We start from the raw sequence: 20,233 nt of genomic DNA, 5'->3' as shown, positions 1-20,233 counted from the left end.
AACATTTACAGACGGGAACCGTGGATGACCTTGAAGTCGACGACGAGCTCACGGCCACCGTCGTTGATGACGAGAGCGCGGACGGAGCCACGGCCATCAGCAAAGGCATCACGGATACGCTTGAAGAGGTTACCCTGAGTGATGACGGGAAGACCCTGCTTGACATCGCCGGTCTCGGTCATGGCGACGAGCTTACCGTCATCACGGAGGTCGAGGATGCGGTAGGTCTTGTAGACGGGGCCAAGCATGGTCTGGACGACCACGGAGGGAGAGGGGTTGGAGATGAAGCTAGACTCCTCCTGCAGGCCACGAGTGAACAGGTCGACACCGAGGTAACGGTGCTGGCCGGTCTGGGGGGAGACGGAGATCCGGATGACCTGGCAGGGACGACCCTGAAGGATCAGGATGTCACCGACACGGACATAGTGGCAAGGGATAGGGATAGTCTCGGCGCTGGCACCGCCACGGGGCTCGACGATGCGAATGTTCTCGCGGACACCATCAGAGAAGCGGGTGGGGCCCTCAGCGGCCTCCTCACGCTCACCATGGTGGAAGGGGTGCATGATGCGGTCGGCAGCACGCTCAACGCCACGGCGGAAAGAGTGGTACTGGCCTTCGTCGTCGTAGTAGCCCATTTTGCGAGGTGCTTCACGGACAGTGGTCTTAACTTCGGTGGGAGCAGAGTAGTAGCGAGGAGCAGAAGACTGAACGGCTTCGACTTCGCGACGGGGATAGCTTTCGCCTTGGTAGTCGCCTTGGTAGACGGACTGGGGTTGAGGCTTGTAGGAACGGTTGTAGGAGATGTCAACTGACTCTTCCGGAGAGTAGTCGTAGCTCACGGGTTCCTGGTAACGACGTTCGTAAGAGACGTCGAACTTGGGGTTGGGAGAGGTCCGGCGACGGTAATCTCTCTCAGTGAGGTCGAGTTGGGTCTCGACGGTCTGATCGTAGACAGGAGGGTGTTCTTCGAAACGAACCGAAGACTTTTGATAGTTGGGGTAGCTAAGGATGGAACGTTAGTGAAATGAAGAGAAAGTGTAAACATATAAACAAAAACAACACGCTGAACCCCCGTCACCGCTCATTGGGGTGAGTGGATCCTTCCAAGACGATTGGCGTGCCACGTAATTCAGGTAATTGAGTCCGGGCCCGAACTCGCGACGCCTCCAAACCAGGATGCGGGCCATGCACCGAATGGGCAGCTCCATAGTGTCTCCACAGTGGAGAGCAGTGCATCTCACTAGACCAGCCACGGTCTCTCGGCAGAGAATTGGGAAAATCAAAACAAAAAAACAAATCAAGTGCAAATCACAATACGTACCGTTCACGAGTGAGGTCAACCTCGGCTGCGTAGTCGCGCTGCTGGTAAGGAGCCGGAGCAGGAGCGGAGCGATCTTCCTTGATCTGGAACCGATCTTCCTTGATGCGGAAATCGATTTCTTCCTTTCCGTAGACGCGAGGGTCGGGGATGGGTCCCTTCGTATCTTCCCGTTCGACGCGCGAAGTACGATCGAGTTGGACTTCTCCCTCTACTCTCGTCTGAGTAGTTTCAGAGACAGCGTCACTCCGGTACGACGACGGGAAGACACTGAAGGGGATAGGGACGCGGGCGTCAAAGTCCAGATTGACGGATGTCCGACGTCTCTTCTCGAATGCCTTTCGAACTGTTCAAGACAACTCGAAAGACTAGACAAGAAAAGACTTGACTGGGGGAAGTCTTTCTCGGAGAGAAGGAAAGAAATAGGAATTGATCGGAATGGATCAAAATCTAAATCTTTCGCGTGGGTGACAGGGTAGTCAGGAATGTGTGTAGAGTAGAGGAATGGAAAGGGAAGAAGGAGGGGAGAATGGGGAGAGCTGGCAGTCATCGTTTATTTATCTCATGCGGTGTTTGTTTACTGCGCCTTGCCTGATCGGGGGCGCGGATCACCGAGGTTGATTTCTGGTTCACTCTTTTTATCCTTCGAACCCTACTTGTTCCTGGGTTTCACCTTTTTTTCGGTACGGTGAATCAAGATTAAAAAATAAAAAAAGATTATCACAGATGGCTGGAATGCGGAGTCGCATACCAGCCATCTATATCAGTTGGGTCTCTTTTTCCCCCAAGGACTCCGTACGCAGATAGTACAGTACGGATAGTACCCAAAGTACACCGCTCCGTCTTTCACATGAGGCTGGCCAGCCCCGTCAACCCCGTAACCCCGTATTGAACGAACGGTGGTTCGATCACCATGGCAACCCCAGGGCCAAATCGGACGCGTCTGCCGATCGCTCCACTTGTCTTTTGTGATCTCACTGCAAGGAAACCCAGGGGAGAAATCGAGGATGGTACGCCCTTCTATATATACCGAGGGGCATCTCCCAAAAACAGCTCTAGGTGGGAAGCCTCCTAGAGATCTGCTTGTATTTCCTCGTTACGACCCATCTCACAGTGGAGCCAGTGAAACCGACAACGCACAGCTCTCCACTTGAATTGATGTGTCCAGAGCCCGAACTGCCAGGTACTTCCAAGGTGGTTGGGCGAGTCTGCAGGTGTCTAGACCGTATCTTACCGAGGCTGGGCAGTGCACACGGGGGTTGCACAGGCGAGCTGAGAGTGATGGGAAAGTGGCTGGTTGCCGGGACTCCACCGACTGCGACTGTGGACCTGCCCAGGGTGCTTTTGTTTACCCACGGTGGATTCTTCGTCATGGCCAATTCGTCATGAGTGATTGATCGGCTTATCTACCAAGTACTGTAGATACTGTATTGTACTGAACTTTGAGTGGATGGTCTCCACGTCGATCAATTGTGGTCCCCATGTTCAATCCCCAAAGATCAAGAAAAGTACATCTATCAAGACATGGTCCAAAACAGGCTCAAGCACATTAATGAAGGTATTATACACGAATTGAAGAAGCGAGGGTATCAACTGTATATGGTACGGAAACACGCTTCCATGGGACCTGCACCGCGCCCCAGAGAGGGAAGAAGTAGATAAAAGAGTGTAGTCGAAATAAGGTACAAGACTCGAAGGAATAATCAGGTATTAGAGATTAGATCCTTGTGGAATATCGCGATCCGCTTGATCAGGGCCGAAGACCAGACAATTGGACGTCTCAACACTGAACAAAATTAGGTATTAAACACGTAGAGAATCGATCGCGAGAAAGAAAAAGGGATCAAGATCGGAGACCGAAAGCTTTGCGAAGCATTGGGAATCGTTTCTTTCGCCCGGACCCTGCGATCACCACGTCGCGCGCGGCTGGTCCGGGTCGGTGAGGTGGGTGATTTCCGAGTTGGCGTCGTTCAACCCAGGTTCGGCGTGCAAAGGTCTGCTTGCCGTGGCTGGAGGCTCGCCATTGATTGGAGCCGGCTTCTCCGTTCGCAGTGGCGATGACGGTGCGCTCTGGACCTGCTCAGGAACGGGTGTGGATGCCGGCGGCTCGTCTTGGGGACGGAGCGGCCAGGTATCACCACCGAGGGTGTGTCGCTTGTTCTTCTTGTGTAGCTTTCCCGATGGTGAAGACGGCGGCTCCGCTTCGACTGTGGCCGTGTAGCTGGTTTCCCTGGTGTAAGGTTCTCGCAATTGCTCGCGCTCCAAGCGTGATCGCTCAAGTGGTGTCTCTCTCCGAGAGGCACTCTCCACATCGGCCTTGTAACCGCGATGATCATTCTTAGGCTTCTTGAGACCGATACGAGTGAGGAAACCTTGCTTGCTTCCTCCTTTAGGCTGCATGAGGAACGCCTCGAGCTCCCTCTGACTCATGCCGCGCTGTCGAGCCACGGCCGCCATACCGGACATGTTCGGTGCATTGTGATCGCGAGAGCGTGGTGGCCGTGCGTCCCCACGCGGCGGGATCACCAATCGACCCTGACGGGGAGCCTGAGCCTGAGCATGGCGGTCTTCTTCAGAGCTATCCTCAAGGTCGGTCGAGTCGCCGTCATGAGCGCCCTGGCGGCGGGGAATCCCACGAACGGGACGCATAACAGGATTGCTACCATCACCTTTTTCTTCGTCGCTGGAGTCGGCAAATCTGCTGCGGAAGACCCGAGGGTGGGGTCCGTCCTCGTCGTCCGAATTGGCAAACCGAGTTGCACTCCTCGACTTGGAGGGGGGCTTGGTAAACTTTGCACGAGGAGGCGCTTTCTTATTTGTGGAGAAGAAGGAAGTTCGCTCGCCTCCATCAGGTGGGCTTCGTAGGGTCTTGCGCATCTTTCCAGTGCCAGATCCGGACGACATTGGTCGGTAATCCTCAGGGGAGCCTGCCCGGAGAGTTGGAGACTGGGCTTGACCAGCAGGGACGGCCCCCGCTCTCATTGTCCGGCGCATACTGCGGAAGCCCTCACTGCGGGGTGAAGGACTAACGCGCTTGAAACTGCTCGAGGAATCGCTTCCATTCGAGGCTGTTCGGCGAAGGGAATTCGGAAAGGCGGCCACGGGGCTCTTCATCTGAAATGCTGGGCCAAGAGACACAGGTCGGGTCTGCGTCTTGCCATGAGCAGCACCATTGACAGGCTGTGAGCGGCGATCCTGTATGCCAGGGTTTCCATGAGCATCGACAGAAACAGTCCGTTTCTGTCTTGTTTCTGATTGAATGGCCCCGCCCCGGGATGATCCAGCTTGACTCTTGGATGGCGGAGGCGGAGAGGGAGATTCTGGAAACGCCGCGGCAGTAGGAGACTCTTTCATCTGGCGGTTCACAATTTGCTGCGTGGGCGTTATGGAGCGAAGTTCTTCCGGAGCCTCTGTGATATCTTGCGATTGACTGTCGATCGCCGCAGTCCTCGTAGTCGGCTTGGGAGTAATGTCACGGCTCTCGCTGATCGTGTCTAAGGGGACTGATGACCTAGAGTTTGCTCGACTGTCGACAATGGCATTGATCGACCCGAAGCCATCTCCGTCGAGGTCTTCCTCCGCATCACTGTAAATGCTGTCGCCCGAATCACCGTCGGTATCAACATCGTCCAAGTTGGGGATAGGGCTTGCCATAGGCTGCTTGACACCTTCAGCTGCAGACTTGAGGCCGCGATCTGACTTTGAGGGCGGGAATCCACCCGGAATTTGGTATTGATCGAGGCTTGACCGGTTTGATCGCGATTGATCAAAGCTGGGCCGGTCGTTCTCGAGCATGGGAGTAGCTGGCTGGACAGCAATTGAGGGCACCGCCATCTCAGACTCCGCTTCAGTAAATGGCGGGTTTTCAGTGATCCCACCCAAGTTTGTACCATTCGATTTGTTCTCCGAAGATGGATTCTGAGGAGAGACAGGCTCGCCACTGACAGATGTTTGCTCCACGGAACTGAGATTATGAACCTGCGACAACTCCGCATGATGGACCTTAGAAAACATGCTTTCAAGAGCATGGTCGTTAGAGAATGCCACGCCCCGATCTGGAGCCTCATCCCCAGATGTGCTGGTAGATTCAGTGTCGCTGAAATGAGGAATTGGAGGGATCGGAGTACCATCTCGTTTCTTCCGAACGCTACCAAATGATGGCAGAACCGGCCGAGGCTTCAAAACTTCGTCGAAGTCGTCATCACCTGTGGCATAGTCCGACGGCTGCTTCTTCTTGCCAACACCGAACCAGTTCTTGTGAGCCTTGGAGTTGCCCACAGGTGAATCCGGCGCGTACTCTTCAGGGGAAGTGGGAGGACTAGCTGCGACTCCGACAATCTCGGCCGCGTCATCAAAGCTGACCCTAACAGACTTTTTCTTCGGAACAGGTCGAGATCCATCATCTGAAGCCACCGAAGTGCCATCAGACAGCTCACTCGTGTGTACAGGCCGCCCAGTATGACCAGCCCCCCTGTCCGGAGATAGGGAGTTTCCACGCTGGCTTTTCAGAGCCGATTTCACCGGTGACACTGATCTCAGGAGGAGGCTGATGAACCTGATCACCAGCGGCGGAAACGGAAAGCCATTTGGAGAAATGAGCCGATCGGCCGGGGCTGCTTTGCTGGCGTGCATGTTCAGATTGCTGCGGCGTGGATTCTTTGTCCGCCTTCGGAGACGGCTGAGGAGTCGACACCGTCTCAGCATGGTCAACAGTAGGTGATGCAGTCGCAGATCGGTTTCGCGCCTCCTCAACACGAGGGGCACTGACTTCATCTGCCGGCTCCTTCTCCTCCAACACCGTCGATGGCCATCGTTCAAAGGTTCGCGATGGTTGCTCCTCAATGTCTGGGGTAGTAACTGCAATTGGCCCATTGTCATCAGAGCGTGGATCCCGTGTGCTGGTATCAAGGGGCTCTGAATCTTTCCGTTCGCTCCTTGCATGAGTTGTCTCCGCCCGTGGGCTATCCTTTTGAATACTATCTGCCTTAGCTGCGGCTGCGGCGGTGCCAGCCGAGGCGCCAACTGATTTGATGACGTAGTTTCCCTCCGCATTCGCTGCACCATAGCCTCTAGACTTTGTGTTCAACGATTTCTCCGTGCCTTGAGAGAGCGAGTGCTGAGCAAAACCTGCAGATGCAGGTACCGCACGGCCCAAAGGTGCATTCCTACTCACGGGTGGTTTCTCATGCACAACGGGTATGACCGGTGGAGAGATGGGTCGTGAGAAATTGACGGAGCTTCCACTATTTGGTCGATCCGTCTCAAGTACCGTTCCGAGGTTACTAAGTCGATTATGCGCGGAGTATACCGCCGAACCCCCCTTCTCGCCCACCTCGGTCCGCACTCACGCCTCGTACCATTGCGCGTGGCGGAGAAGCGGGAGGTGTTCGCATCTGCGGTTGCATGCTCATAGAGCGGCGATTTTGGAGCTTCCCGTTCGCATATTGCGTAGGAACGGATGGTAGCGGAGGTGCATTGACCAGGGAGTGATTAATGGGGCCTGAGCTCGTGGATGGGCGTCGAGGGGACGGGTCGCGAAAACTTCTTGCAGTCATCGAGCCGGAGCTACTTGTTCGACGCAGTGTGCCGCTGACACTCGCTGACCGGCGGCCGGCCAAGGGATCGGCCTGCGCCTGGCTCGAGGCCCTCCGCTGAACCATCCGCTTTGTCTCGACATTTCCGACAGAGGTTGGAGTCGGTGTGCGATTGCGTAGCGCGGCGGCCGCGGCAGCGGACGAGAGACTGCTCGTCGATGGTTGGGACTTTAGGAAGGCATGGCTGGCGGCGGACTGCGCTGATTGGGAAGAGGCCGTAGGTAGCGGCTACATCGAGTAGGCAACGTTAGCGCATTTTCGTTCATTGAAGGTTACCTCGATTCGAGTATCGCAAGGCTCGTGGAACTCGTCGAGTAGATTCAGGCAGCTTGGTACGTACTACCTGGTGATGGGAAGAGCTTCTCTTGCGACGGCCGAACATAGCTGCTCGGGCTCCAGCGCTTCACAAAAAGCGAATCGGATAGCCGGCCGCACACTGCGCTCCGCAGCGCCGGGGTTGATCCGAGATTGAGACGGAAGACTCGGATGTGTGATGGTCGTGGCCCGACGTAAGAGTTGTAGACGCGTAGTGTATGGGAAAAGGGAGGTCGTGGAGAGGGAAGAGAGACAACGCGACGAGGCCAGGAACGAGTGAGCCAGGGTAAGGGGTAGAAAAGACTAGGATCCCAGGCAGTTTTTTTTCCCCTCACAACAGGTTACATTCAGTGGAAAGCAATGAAGGTTTTTGGGAGGTGAACACTTGCGTCATGACTGCCTGTTGGGTCAGGCACGGCTCCATCCTTGGAAAAACAGGCTGATCATTTCCCCGAATCACTGCTTTATAAAAGACATGTTCAGGATCCATGAAGATCCATTGATACTAAATTTACGACAGAATATTCCGGACAAGGACTAGGGGTATCAATGATGTCCCTGGATGCCTCACCCTCACATCTGCCCCTCCCCGAGGGCGTCTCAAGTCGCCTTGTTCCAACTCCCGATCTCACCGTTCACATTCTGGAAGCTGGAGCCACTCCCGATCGTGACCGCCCCTTGGTAATCTTGTTACACGGTTTCCCCGAGATCGCCTATTCATGGCGTCGAGTCCTGCCCCAGCTCGCCGCCGCGGGCTTCCACGCGGTTGCCCCAGACCAGCGTGGGTTTGGCCGCACGGTCGGCTGGGACGATCGAGCGTATGAGGATGTTGATTTGCATAGTTTCTCAATGACCAATTTGGTTCGCGATGTGGTGGTTCTGGTGCATGCTCTGGGCCACCGATCGGTTCGATGTGTAGTGGGTCACGATTGTGGCGCTATGACGGCGGCCACTTGTGCTCTGATCCGACCGGATTTCTTCAAGAGTGTTGTTCTGATGAGCCACCCATTCAATGGCAGCCCTAATCTGCCTTTCAATACTGCAAATGAGGGCAGCGTTGAGGAACAGGCTGTCGCTGTAGCGCGGGGTGGGAGTGGTGGGACAGAGGCTTCTGCTGCTGCTTCAGGGGTTCATGAGGCTTTGGCCAAACTTGGTCGCAAGCACTATAAGTGGTACTACTCGACTCCTCAAGCTGGTCCAGATATGTCGTCATTTTCCCCGGAGGAGCTGCACCGCTTCCTACGTGGATACTTCCATTTGAAGAGTGGTTCCTGGCCCGGTAACAAGCCGCATCAATTGTCTGGTTGGACTGCCGAGGAGATGGTCCAGATGCCTGGATATTACATCATGCCTCTGGACGCATCAATGCCTGAGACTGTAGAAAGAGATATGGCTGACGAGCCGACCAAGGGCATGTCCTCATACTCATGGCTGCCCGACAATGAGCTGGCAGTCTACGCGACTGAGTATGCTCGCACCGGTTTTCAAGGTGGGCTGAATTGGTACCGGGTGCGTACTGCTGCGGGTGGTCAGTTTACCAAGGACTATGATACCTTTGCGGGGAAGAAGATGGAACCTCCATGTGCGTTCGTGTCTGGAAAACTAGATTGGGGCATCTATCAAGAACCTGGTGCACTGGAGAAGATGACCAGTGGTGCAGTCTGCTCTGATTTCCGGATACTGCGGCTACTAGATGGAGTGGGTCACTGGGTTACTCAGGAGGCTCCGAATGAGGTAGCGCGGACCATCATTGAATTGACCAACAGTCTTGCATAGAAGACTCTCTAACGAGGTATAATTTCAGTTTATAAGTACATAGCTTGTAAAGTTCGCTGATGGACAAAGGTGTACCGTCTACACTTTATCTGCTGGTCTCTCTACTTGGATTGATCATTTATTTCCACGTTCACTATTCTGTGGCATGTCGAGGACAAAGAACAAACATCCTCAAACATTTCAACGATCTGACGCTGATGTCAAAATCACATTAGACGAGTCGAGAGCAGCAGAAATGATACCCAAGCACTATTCAAAGACAAAACATGCGGTACCATAAAAATCAACATTTTAAAAGTATAAACCTCATTAAGCAAATCGACCATAAGAGAAAGGGTATGTTGCAAAATAACGCGGCGCACACAAATGCAAGTCAAAAACCAGATCAAACGTTTACATCAACAAGCCAAAGAACACAGCAACCACAATCGGCACAAGAGCAAGTATTGTACCACGCGGTTTCATCAACGCCCCACCACTCGTCCCAATAGCAGAGGTGGTATACATATATTGGAAGCTGAGATCGGTAGAATTGAAGCAGTTGTCCCTTGTAACCTCTTGAATTTCAGGGTCATGGTCATCGGCGAAGACGATGTCGACACACTAAGATTGAAATCAGCCAGTGTATCAAGATGAATATTGAAAATCGAGCCGCGGGACATACGTTATACAGAGCCGCGCCATGCTTAGCCACCTCCACGACCTGAATAGTCGCGTAATCGCCCGCCTTGACGCTGATATTGGCCGGTAGCGGCACCTGAGGGAGACAGAAAGTACCTGGGTAGGGATTGTTGGTCGGACCGGTGATCTGGAATGGGGAGACGACGGGATGGCTCATGTTCTCTGGAGTTTCGCCGAAGCCGAGATTGACATAGATAAGTGCGGTCTCATGGCCCGGGAACCAGCCCGGTTGCACAGCAAGGGCGCCGCCGTTTACGGGCCATTTTGTGCGGTTGGTGGAGGTGGGCATTCCGCCGCCTAGGAGAAGTTAGCGAGGGTTGATGGGACGGATGAGAGGCTGCTTACATGGATAGATCCACTCCATGCCGTAGGGGTAGTAGAGGGAGCCATTCTTGGAGTTGTAGGCTACCCCGAGGCCATTTGTGTCGGCGACAGTGCCGTTGGTGTGCAGATTGTTTCCTCGGTAGCCAGGGTATGTGATAACGGTGTGGGCATGGGTGAGGCTTGCACAGAGTAGAACCGCGAGGGTGACCCAGGAAGATATCGATGTTTGGATAGTCATGATAGATGTGTTATTTTGGGTGTGAATGGAGCAGCGACAAGTTTAAATCGCAGGAATCGGATGATAGTAGAAATTAAAGGAACCGGTCCCTGATTCTCATCGAGTGACGGTCAACGTCAATCTCCGAAATGGCACGATACAAGAAAAATGGGTAATCAAGAGAGACCAAGAGAATCTTGAATCCGGAGCATTCGACCAGATCAAGCCACGAATTTTCGAGGGCTCGGCCTCTTTTTGAGGGGGTTACCGAGAACAGAGCAGGCATCGCAAATGCGGACGAGTCAGGATGTGGGATCCAGATGTGACTGAGAGTGCAGGTTCCTCAGCCAGTGACTGGCTAAAGGACCACTCGGTGGACCAAGGATGTCGGGGATCATCACGGCTTACTGCAAGTGCAGTCACTTTCCCCCTGTTTGAGTACCGTAATTGGTGGGGCGCCTGCAGCTCCAAGCGCTGAGGGGGCGACGCTAAATTTCTGGGCTTTGAGGGGCTCTGGATTGCTCGGCGCTTAGAGTGCTGAGACGTGTGATGGGCAAATTATCCCAGCTAAGCAACGGTGTTTCTGTGGGAAGAGCCGTTAGTGTCACCGATCAGGTTGTCGGAAAACTCCAGTGGACCTGTTTGGCTTTTATAGATGTGACTGGGTGCGGGATGGCTCCACTAGGGTCTTGAGGTGAAAGCTTCAGCATTCGAATTTGTACTTCATCTCATTTCGGTAGACATATGAATCGATATCATAAATGCAATTCCTACCTCTATAGCTCCGCCATAGCTCTGCCAAAGACCGTGAAAGGCCATTACGTAGATCTTATCGGAGCTGAAGTAGGACTCGGTGAATATCTGCAATCGAGGGACTGCCAAGCAAGACAGCAATGCGGTGCAAAGAAACATCTAAGAACATAAATCCCTCCTACCAGACCGTATAAATTCACATTCCCATCTCTAGATCCCTTCCCCCCCAGAGCATCACCATCCAGACCCAGATCAAATCTCCCCAGATAAGAATCATAGACACAGGGGACCCGCCATGGAAAACCGCTGACTAACCCCGATCCCCAGTTCCGCCGCGGGGGCCCAAAAAAAAAGAGAGATGAAGATCAAGCTCACGAAACCCTCGCAATATTTATATAGACTACCTGCGCTAACGACATTGAGAAATGCCACACACATCCCGACAAAAGCGCCCATCCGCCACGGCCCACAAACGCCTCCAAGTAACCTCCTCCGACGGCTGGACCCATGTCACAAGCAGCAACAATGTGCGCCGGGTGATGCGCACATCGCGCGTACCAAGCGAAGCCCGCGCAAAAGAAGAACCCACACTCGGACCCGCGGAAGCACCAGCGCGCCTCACATTCGACGATTTGCAGACGCAGTACATGGCGCATCGGGAGCGCTGGCTCGAGTCCGAGACATGGAAGACGCTCTCAAAACTTCTCGTCTCACAAATACGCGAGAGGGAGCGCAAGACATTCACGGATGAAGCAGTACAGGGATCCGTTGACGCGATTGTCTGCATTGGACTCGGGAGTCCGAGTGGGTTCCTGCGCGACGGATGGGTTGATCGACGAACCGTATCGATGTATCAGCTCGCAGCGCTGGATAGTATTGCGACACAATTGTCCCGTTCGTTTCATATTTCTTCCTATACCCTATACCTACACGCAAAAACTAAACTGAATAAAACCTTCGATAAACAGGTCCGGATGATGGCATCCCATTCTCATTCCCTATCTCACGCACAGGATCCCGTCTTCAACGAGCTCGATTGTTTACTTCTCGAATCGCTGGGTATAACGATCGTCAAGGACCCGGTTGCATTTCGAGCGCATCACGCAGAATACACTCCTGTTCTGCCCCGGTGCGGAGAAAACGCATCTTGAGTTGGTCTTGCCTTCGAATCCGTGTCTTGTTTTCGGCGGGCCGTTGGAGATGGCGGATTCGGAGATTATACAGAATTATACGTCGACGGTGGAATCGAGGGAATTGGTTCCGTTCTTGATCAATGAGCATGCGTTTTGGAAGATGAGGCTTTATTTCCAGAAGGCGGAGGAGTGATCTGAGTGACTTTCAGAGGGATCTATTGCATTTGGCATTTGGCATTTGGCATGTTGGGGAGTTTGGGGATTTGCTATATTTTCTGATCTATGGTCTCGTCCTAGCTTTGGCTTGGACTTATATATATAACAAGTGCCTTTAGGTGTTTGTTTGGACATTCGAGTGCGATATATGAACAGATTCTGCGCTTGTGGGTATTCTGGTGGTTGAGTGACTGTGGCTTGGTAGATACGTAGTTCATATCGATCTGTTGACTTTCTTGAACGGCCCGATTTATCTGAAGGATCGAGAGATCATTCATCCCAAGAGTGCTGGTACTTAAAATAGACATCAAAATATGTGCAGCAAGAAATCATTCAGAATTTAAACCTGGAACAACTATTTACACCATCTGCTAAAATGAGACGCGCAGAAACCCCCCAAAATCAATATCCTATACAGAGAATTCGATCACTGCATGGCTCAAGTACTCTCACTCGGGCCGCAGACTAACGCCTTGCGTAAAGTAGTGAAAGAAAGAAAAGCAAGAACAATGTCGGATTGTCACTGGAAGTGACGAGATCAAAGGGATAGGACGAGGTGGAGATGTGGGAGTCGAACAATTGAGAAAAGGAGGAATGTCTTAAAAGGTAGGGACGGGATAAAATGAGGACGTATATGCATGCGGGTTGTTTTCATGATCAAGATCCCAGAAGGGAAATTAGGAAGCGGTTTTACCGTCACAGGAGGGGATCTTGAGACCAGGTTTGATCTTGCGTGCTTGATCCATTAGGCCCCATTTGTCTTCCCATTCTTTCCCGGGCGTATCGTACTGAATTTTCCACGGCTCGTCAAAGGCTTCGAACCTATTTATAATGTTAGTGCATATTCATCGGTGAGAATCTGATGAAGATAAGGAAACGTACCAGAAGTAGTCGGTGCCATTTTCTAGAGCCTGGCAGACCCAGTCGGACATGAACGTGTTCATGTTATCAATACTGGCCACTGAGCCGGGCGTGTCGGAGTTGCAGACTGGACTTCCTCCGCAGTCTTTTCCACCACCGCTGGGCCAGCCGACTTCCGAGATGATTTGTTTCTTATCCGTGCCTGCGGTCAGGTTGACGTCGTGGGTCTGCCAGAAATCCCAGGTCCAAGCTGCTGCTACGTCGACGTTGACGCCAGCGAAGAAGGGATGCACATTGGACATGACGGCGTCGACTGCTTTGACGAGCTGGGCATTCCAGTTATCTCCGAGGTCAGATGTTGCGACAAGCAGGTCAAGACTGCGCTTTTCTAGTGCAGAGCGGACGTCGTTGATGTAGCCGATGAGGTTCTTCTCGGCAGTTGTGATGTCAGGGCCAGCTCGGTACAGGGCTTCGTTGCCCACGATAATGCCCTTGAAGATGGAGGCGTTTGTCTTGTCGAGAATGTCATAGAGCTGGTCGAGCTGTCGATTGGTTGTGGTCGTGTTGGTATCGATCCACACACCTAGCCAAACTTTCATATCGGTCAGTCCCAACTTGTCAATCGCATGCAGGGTCATCTCGGTCTGATTGCAGTCCGTGCCGTAGAGTCGAACAGTGTTAGTCAACTGCGAAAGCACCGCCAAATCCCGCGTAACATTGTTCTGCGAAGGCGGATACTTCAGACAAAGCGGATACTGCACCCCCCCATGGCGTATAATCCATGCCCGGGAAGACCTTGTGCAAATTCGTATTGTTCATCAGCGCTTGAATCTCAGCCGAGTCCTTGTCAAGATCGCCGTTCTCTTTCGTATCATTATCCGCCGTACTGTCACTCGACGAGCCGCCATCGCCGCCGTCGCCGCCATCGCCGCCATCGCCGCCATCGCCGCCCCTACGTCCAATGGTTCCTCCAACGGCACCGCCAATAATGGCGCCAAGGATGACGAGGCCAAGAATCAGTCCAACAAGCAGGCCTCGCTTCTTCCGCGACATCCCGGTCCCAGCCCTTCTTTTCTCTCCATCCCCACTTTCCAACCCACCACCAGGAACAGGCCCGTAAGACGGGCTCGCTTTCCGACCCTTTCCAAACAAACCTCCCAGAACCCCGCCCGCCGCCGCACCACCAGCCGCACCACCCGCCGCACCAGTCGCAACAGGAGCATTCGATCTCGGCATGAATCCATCATCCCCATCATCAGCGATATCATCCGGATTGATGACCGCCTGAGGACTGTATTGAGATTGTCGCTGATACGGGCCATCACCCACAAGTCCACCCCCATAAGGAGCATGATACTCCAACATACTGCGCCGGTTCGATCCATCACTCAGATGTGTTGAGGATTGAGCGGGAGACCGAATGCCCGGCTCCGCGGCCGAGGCACCTAAAGCCATATTCGAGCCATACGACTGCTCAGCATGTAGAGTGTCAGCGCTGCCATAGCCAGCTGGTGGAACGTAGGGATTGTCCGAGCCGCTGGTGTGAAATCCGCGCTCGGAAGGACCGGCGAAGCCTTCATGATTCATGTTGTGAACGGCGTCGATGCCGCTGAGGCGGTCGTGGGAGTTGGCGACTCCGAGTGCGATGCCACTGATCCCGCCGCCGACGGAAGAGGGGCCTAAATTATCGACGCCCGGAGTGATGGTAGAGTTATGTCGCGAGTAAGCGTAGCGATGAGGTGGAGGGATCGGAAATTCTGACTCGTCGCTCATTTGTGAATGTGTGCTGGATTTCCCCCCCCCAAAGCTTGTGGCGCTGATCCGAAGCTTTGGTATGTAGGGACTATTGCTGCCTGTAAGAAGACAGAAAGTCGAGGTTTCGGGGAATGAGGGAAGAGATAAAAAGTTGGAGAAAGGTCAATGTGAGTGAGTAGAAGAATTATTGCATCGCAGGTAATTTACGCTTCCCGACGAAACAAGCTGAGGCGCAGTTGGGGTCCGGTCAAGTTTGGGATGAGACCGGCCAGAGAAAGTTCAGTGACAAAGTGGAATGAGGAATGGATCGTACCCGTGGACGGTACCTGTGGACGGGTTCAGGTGGAAAGGCGGGAAGGTTCCAAGGCCGCGATCGTCAACAAAGCGTGGCCCGGACAACGGATGACAGCAGTTGGTTGCTCGTATTATTTGCGCTTTCTTTTTTTTTTTGGAAATAATAATCAGTATATTGTATAGAGAATATCCATCTGCAATTATTCGCATATATTGCTATATTAACTCATTGTTCCTCGTCAAGATGGACCTGTGTATCTCACCTTGACATGACTGAATGCAGGGCCCAAGGGCCTCCTAGGGTTTAATGTGGGCGGAGGTGGGGCAACGTCTCTATTTTTGGCCGGATGCGACCCAGGGTTCGTATCGCCGCATGGGAGACTACTTTTCCTTTACCGAACATGAACGTGTATATTTGCCATGGTTATCATCAGCCGTAATTCATAATCCGTAAAGCCATACATCCCATATCCGATTCCCTGCGCCGTCAAAAATCATTCCGAATATTCCGAGTCGCTCCCTTGTTTTTGGTGTTCGTCCCACATAGATCCCTTCAAACCAGAAACCGTCAAAAAAGAATAGAACAGAATAGAGCAGGGCAGAGCAGGGCACAAAGATTGAAACCCTCGCAAAAAAAAAAAAGCATAAGGTGACATCAAAAAAGACCCGTTATCCCTCTACCTCCTCCGCACTGCGTTGAGCAGCAGATTGCGCCCCAGGCTCCAACCGACGACCTCCACGCTCTAGGAACCTTCGCTTCCCACGCCGAGTATCGAAATGTTCTGGAATCTCCGATGGGTCCTGACCCGCAGCGAGCATACTACTGCGCATCTTATTCCGGTAGGCATCCACTAGGTCCTGGTCAGCACGTTACATACTTTCCAGTGAGACACGTCTCAGCCGCGACACGTGCCGGGCCCACTCCACGCAAACGATAAACACAACTGCCGAGAATGTGCATCACCGCCGTGCATCACCGCCCAGGAAAGAAAAGGTGCGAAAGAGAAAAAAAAAAAAAAAAACTCACACGATCGCTGTAAAAATAGCATCCGGCCTGCGAACACCCGGCTCTGACTCCAGCTAAGTCGGTATCCGAGGTCATTCAGGAGGACTTCGTTACGGTGGCGCCGCCGAGAAAGCTTGGGTACTTCAATGTCTCGCTCGCCGTCTAAGGAAGGTGCGGGGACTGTGGTGCGGCCAACAGTGGAGTCAGCAGGATCGTCGACTTGCTCGGTGTCGTCACCGAAGAACCGTCGTCCGGTGAGGACTCGGCCCGGAGCGTCTTTCATCTGTACAGGAAAGTAGGTCCGCGGATACACGGCGTTAGACTTGCGGTATGAGTCTGGGATTTCCTCCATCTTGACTTTATCCAGCATGACCTTGACTCGGACACGAGATCCGCGGTGCGGGTCTTCGACCAGGATGAATGTGCGTTTCTTGCCCTCGGGCAGTTGGCCGAAGAGGTCATTGTTATCGGGACTTTGCTCGTCGTCGACATCGACGCCTGTATCCACGCGGCTGGATGTCGCAATTGTTGGGCGTCGACTTAGTGCGTCATGTCCGCTGTCGCGCATCAGTGGTGGCATGGCTGGGCCAGTGTGTCCGGCGGGCACGGCGGTATCATGGAAGACATGTGCGGGTCGGATGTCGGGGATCAGAGGGGTGGGAAGACGGGTGTCAAGAGAATGCTGAGTACCGGGGTAGTCAGAGCCTATAAAAGGAAACACGAAAGAGAACAATTAGCCTACGCTGTACGTGCAAATGTCGGGAGAGAACCCCGGGATCCCAATGAAGAAAGGCACGAACATGTGCGACGGCATCGAATGATAAGGCAAAACTGGCACAGGGTATGAAATCTCAAACATAGAAAAAAAAAATAAAGCAAAAGAACAAAAAAGAAAAAAGAAAAGGCAGAAGGAGACCGAACCTGGACCGTAGTACACCAGTGCATGTTTCGCAATCTTCAACACACTCGTCACAAACTCCCACGTGTAAATATCCACATCCGAAAAGTCATACTAGACATGAGAAGATTTCCAGTCCCACAAACAGAGACCTAGACAAGGAAGCAAGCACCAGCCCAAAATAAACACACACACAAACAAATTACGGACCTGAACATCCATGGGGAATAAAGAAAAAAGAATGTACAGGGATCATTGGGTCATATTCCCGCCGCACATTTCGCAAAAGAAATCTCGACGGAACGCATCATATCTGGTGATCAAACATACCGCTAACACCAACTTCCATCTTTGGACTGCCATCCGACTGAGTATGTTGAGCATGATGGTGATGCAGCTGAGGTGGGCCCATAGACATGGGTCCGATATTTTGCCGAGAACCCGGGGCTTGCATTGCTGTGCTAGGCAGACCCGGTCCAACAGGCGCAGCGGCCGCCATATGAGGAGTAACAGTGGGCACAGACTGGCGACGGTTCAACTTGGCCTGGCGCCGGACTCTGCGGCTACGGAGTCGAGGATCCTGGTTGCTGTTTCGCCAGCTGTCAACTGCGCGCTGGATGAGACCGCGCTTGCCGCGGAGAGCAGGATTGAGATCAGCGAGCGCCCAGCCGACGGCGTTGCATTCGGTCTCGTAGACCAGCCGATTTCCTCGATATTGGTCCTTGCCGCAGCATGCGCGAGGATATACGCAATTCTCGGTTTTGAATTCTTGACTAAGAGTGTCCACGTTCACGGATTCCACATCGCAGCGGATCGTATACTCCATCTTGACCCGATCTCGAGAGTACTCGAAGGCGATCCATTGAACCCCGTTGCCATCTTGTCGTACAACAAGTGGAGTTGTGGCTGGGATGGGTCCTGGGGCTGCACTAGAGCTCGCTCCCATTGGTGAATTCTGGTGCATACCGGCACCGGACATTCCAGTGCTACTGGCACTTGGGAGAGGAGGATTGAGCATTGGTCGTTGCACTCCTTGAGGGTTTGAATCCATTTTCATAGCGGGGCTGCTGGACAAAGCTGTGTTGGGGGTGCGCGATGGTTGATGTGGTGACATTTGCGCAGTGGTCGTCTGCGGCGGCATCATCATGGATTGCGATGTGAGAGTATGCGACTGGGGTGAAGGGTGCGCATATGGTGGTTGAATCGGGTTCATAGGCGAATATGGCGCGTAGCCGTACATCTGGGGCGGCATCTGTGGTGACTGCGTGTAGATGTTGCGTGCATGCTGATCATGTGGCTGCGAAGCTACGGATGCTGGAGAGTTGGATTGAGGAGTGTGGTAGATTGGGGGGTAAGGCCGCTGCATTTGGGTGGTGGCGGCCATGTGGTCTGGTCCTAGTTTATTCATCAGTCTCCTGTTGAATTTGTTGATTGAATTCCCTTGGGGAAAGTAACGTTGCAATCGGGTGAAGCATGGTGCATGTATGACCATAAAACGAAGTTATTGGACTTACCGGTGGAAGAATACTGTGCGGATGCAGTTGTGGGGGTATATGAAGAGGGTTGGTTAGAATAATATGGCGCTTCCTGAGATGATGGTCCGTAGGCGCTATGAGAATGTTGGATATTGCTTCCTGGCGGATACGTAGATGTAGGGATGGAAGAAGGTTGAATTGGCGAAGCGCGGCCCTGCTTCAAAGCTTGACCTTGCAAATGGTGATATTGAGAACGAGGACTTGGACGTCCCGAACTGTGTTGAAGCTGTAGACAAGAGACACAATATCAGTTTGACTGAAAGAGATAGGACGAAACTGTAAAGGTGGTCGAGCCCAAAGGGTGGTACAACAACCTATGAACATGGGAGGGAAGGGAGGGGGGGGGGGGAACATTCGTGAAAGAGGAACTTGAAAGCACAGCTAGATTCATGTCCATCGGTGAGTTCTCCACAAGCTAAAGCAGCTTATCATGGAGGGGGAGAAGAGTCGCCACGAATGCCTTGAGCAGGGATGAACTCAGGTGCGTCACAAATGGGCCAGGGTATCAACCAGGATATTCCGTCCAGGGCCAAAGAAACCCACGAATCTGTGTAGCGCTGGGGCTTTCACAGCTCTGCGAGTGGTTCTTTTCTTCCGAGGGACAAAGCACACCTCGTGTTTGCCTATTCCATCAGAGTGGCTACACAGTTTCGTGTTTTCATTGCACTCTCTTTGGAGACTCGGCAAAGTTCACGAGGATCAGACATTCCGGTCTCGAGGAGAAGTGATGGTCTGAATATGCGCCTATAGCTTTTGCGCCAGGTGTGTTGAAGTCGTTCGCAACAGACTGATCACCGCAAGTTTGAGGATCTCAATGCGGAATTGAAGTTGGCTCAGATCTATATTGAGAGCGCATTCTCACATAGAAGGCGCATAGTTGATTGTGCTGCCCATAAATGGCGGATGCGTCCTCCAAAACAGCTTCTCCCAAGCTCGATAGAAGCAAAGTCTCTCGGATTGTGATATGATGGGAAAAGCCACCCAAGATCTAAGAAAAACGAGTACTCACGGAATCGTCAACGGGCTCTTCCTTGTATTTTGCCGAAGGAGGACCGAAGTCAGTGTGAACCATGCCGGTGTTCTCACGGCCTCGGACAGAATCTTTCCTGGAGGGACAAGAAAGAACTAGGATGTTTGGCGCGCTCAGGAAGAAGCGCGTGGAGTCAAGGGCGATCCCGACGGCCTGAGGCTCCTGCGCGACACACGGCTAGACTGGGGTTCAGGGCACGATGGGAATGCGAGGTGGAGGGTCTAGGGTCCTTTATTTAGCTGCACCGAGATCCATGGTGTCCGGGTGTCCTTTTCTAAATTAACGAGGCGGAGAAAATAATAAATCAGAAAAAAAGAAAAGGAAGGAAAAAAATAAAAAGAAATTCAAATTAAAAGTAAAAAAAAAAAAGAAAAATTCCAGATGGGGGATAGACGAAATCCAGACACCCAAGCTTCGTCTTTTTATTTCCAGCAGAAGTAAGAAATATGAGGAAGAGCTCACTAGCGGGAAAGTGGTGTAATATCGGCCAGGATGGATGCAGGAGAGGAGATTGCTACCAACAAGTC

General features: G+C 52.8%; 7 protein-coding genes across 7 annotated transcripts; 2 read left to right on the top strand and 5 right to left on the bottom strand.

Moving 5' to 3' along the window:
• Positions 1 to 5: 5 nt before the first annotated feature.
• Positions 6 to 2,076, bottom strand: hexA (putative Woronin body protein HexA; the record flags this gene model as incomplete). Its single annotated transcript, XM_056969624.1, has 3 exons — positions 6 to 1,002; positions 1,322 to 1,664; positions 2,070 to 2,076. The coding sequence occupies 3 exons, from the start codon at positions 2,074 to 2,076 to the stop codon at positions 6 to 8; spliced, it is 1,347 nt and encodes a 448-aa protein (XP_056819656.1).
• A 1,150-nt stretch (positions 2,077 to 3,226) lies between these two features.
• N7477_007960 (uncharacterized protein) lies at positions 3,227 to 7,294 on the bottom strand (the record flags this gene model as incomplete). Its single annotated transcript, XM_056969623.1, has 4 exons — positions 3,227 to 5,721; positions 5,765 to 6,561; positions 6,635 to 7,140; positions 7,253 to 7,294. The coding sequence occupies 4 exons, from the start codon at positions 7,292 to 7,294 to the stop codon at positions 3,227 to 3,229; spliced, it is 3,840 nt and encodes a 1,279-aa protein (XP_056819655.1).
• Positions 7,295 to 7,779: 485 nt separating this feature from the next.
• Positions 7,780 to 9,003, top strand: N7477_007959 (alpha/beta fold hydrolase; the record flags this gene model as incomplete). The annotated part of the gene is made up of 1 exon (XM_056969622.1): positions 7,780 to 9,003. One exon carries the CDS (start codon positions 7,780 to 7,782, stop codon positions 9,001 to 9,003), a length of 1,224 nt encoding a protein of 407 aa, XP_056819654.1.
• A 393-nt stretch (positions 9,004 to 9,396) lies between these two features.
• Positions 9,397 to 10,246, bottom strand: N7477_007958 (copper acquisition factor BIM1-like domain-containing protein; the record flags this gene model as incomplete). Its single annotated transcript, XM_056969621.1, has 3 exons — positions 9,397 to 9,606; positions 9,668 to 9,981; positions 10,030 to 10,246. 3 exons carry the CDS (start codon positions 10,244 to 10,246, stop codon positions 9,397 to 9,399), a joined length of 741 nt encoding a protein of 246 aa, XP_056819653.1.
• A 1,157-nt stretch (positions 10,247 to 11,403) lies between these two features.
• N7477_007957 (SRR1 family protein) lies at positions 11,404 to 12,129 on the top strand (the record flags this gene model as incomplete). Its single annotated transcript, XM_056969620.1, has 1 exon — positions 11,404 to 12,129. One exon carries the CDS (start codon positions 11,404 to 11,406, stop codon positions 12,127 to 12,129), a length of 726 nt encoding a protein of 241 aa, XP_056819652.1.
• Positions 12,130 to 13,004: 875 nt separating this feature from the next.
• On the bottom strand, positions 13,005 to 14,961 carry bgt3 (uncharacterized protein; the record flags this gene model as incomplete). The annotated part of the gene is made up of 3 exons (XM_056969619.1): positions 13,005 to 13,149; positions 13,210 to 13,874; positions 13,927 to 14,961. The coding sequence occupies 3 exons, from the start codon at positions 14,959 to 14,961 to the stop codon at positions 13,005 to 13,007; spliced, it is 1,845 nt and encodes a 614-aa protein (XP_056819651.1).
• A 945-nt stretch (positions 14,962 to 15,906) lies between these two features.
• Positions 15,907 to 18,902, bottom strand: N7477_007955 (uncharacterized protein; the record flags this gene model as incomplete). Its single annotated transcript, XM_056969618.1, has 4 exons — positions 15,907 to 16,088; positions 16,265 to 16,948; positions 17,472 to 18,556; positions 18,631 to 18,902. Coding segments are annotated over 4 exons (2,223 nt in total), but the record flags the coding sequence as incomplete, so codon positions are not given.
• Between the last annotated feature and the right edge of the window lie 1,331 nt (positions 18,903 to 20,233).

The sequence above is a fragment of the Penicillium maclennaniae genome, assembly GCF_028827695.1.
Source record: "Penicillium maclennaniae strain IBT 15551 chromosome Unknown utg000007l:1.0-4884863.0:1.0-4888362.0, whole genome shotgun sequence".
Lineage (NCBI taxonomy): Eukaryota > Fungi > Ascomycota > Eurotiomycetes > Eurotiales > Aspergillaceae > Penicillium > Penicillium maclennaniae.
The sequence above is the reverse complement of the archived record's forward strand: the minus strand, read 5'-3'. Positions and strand labels throughout refer to the sequence as shown.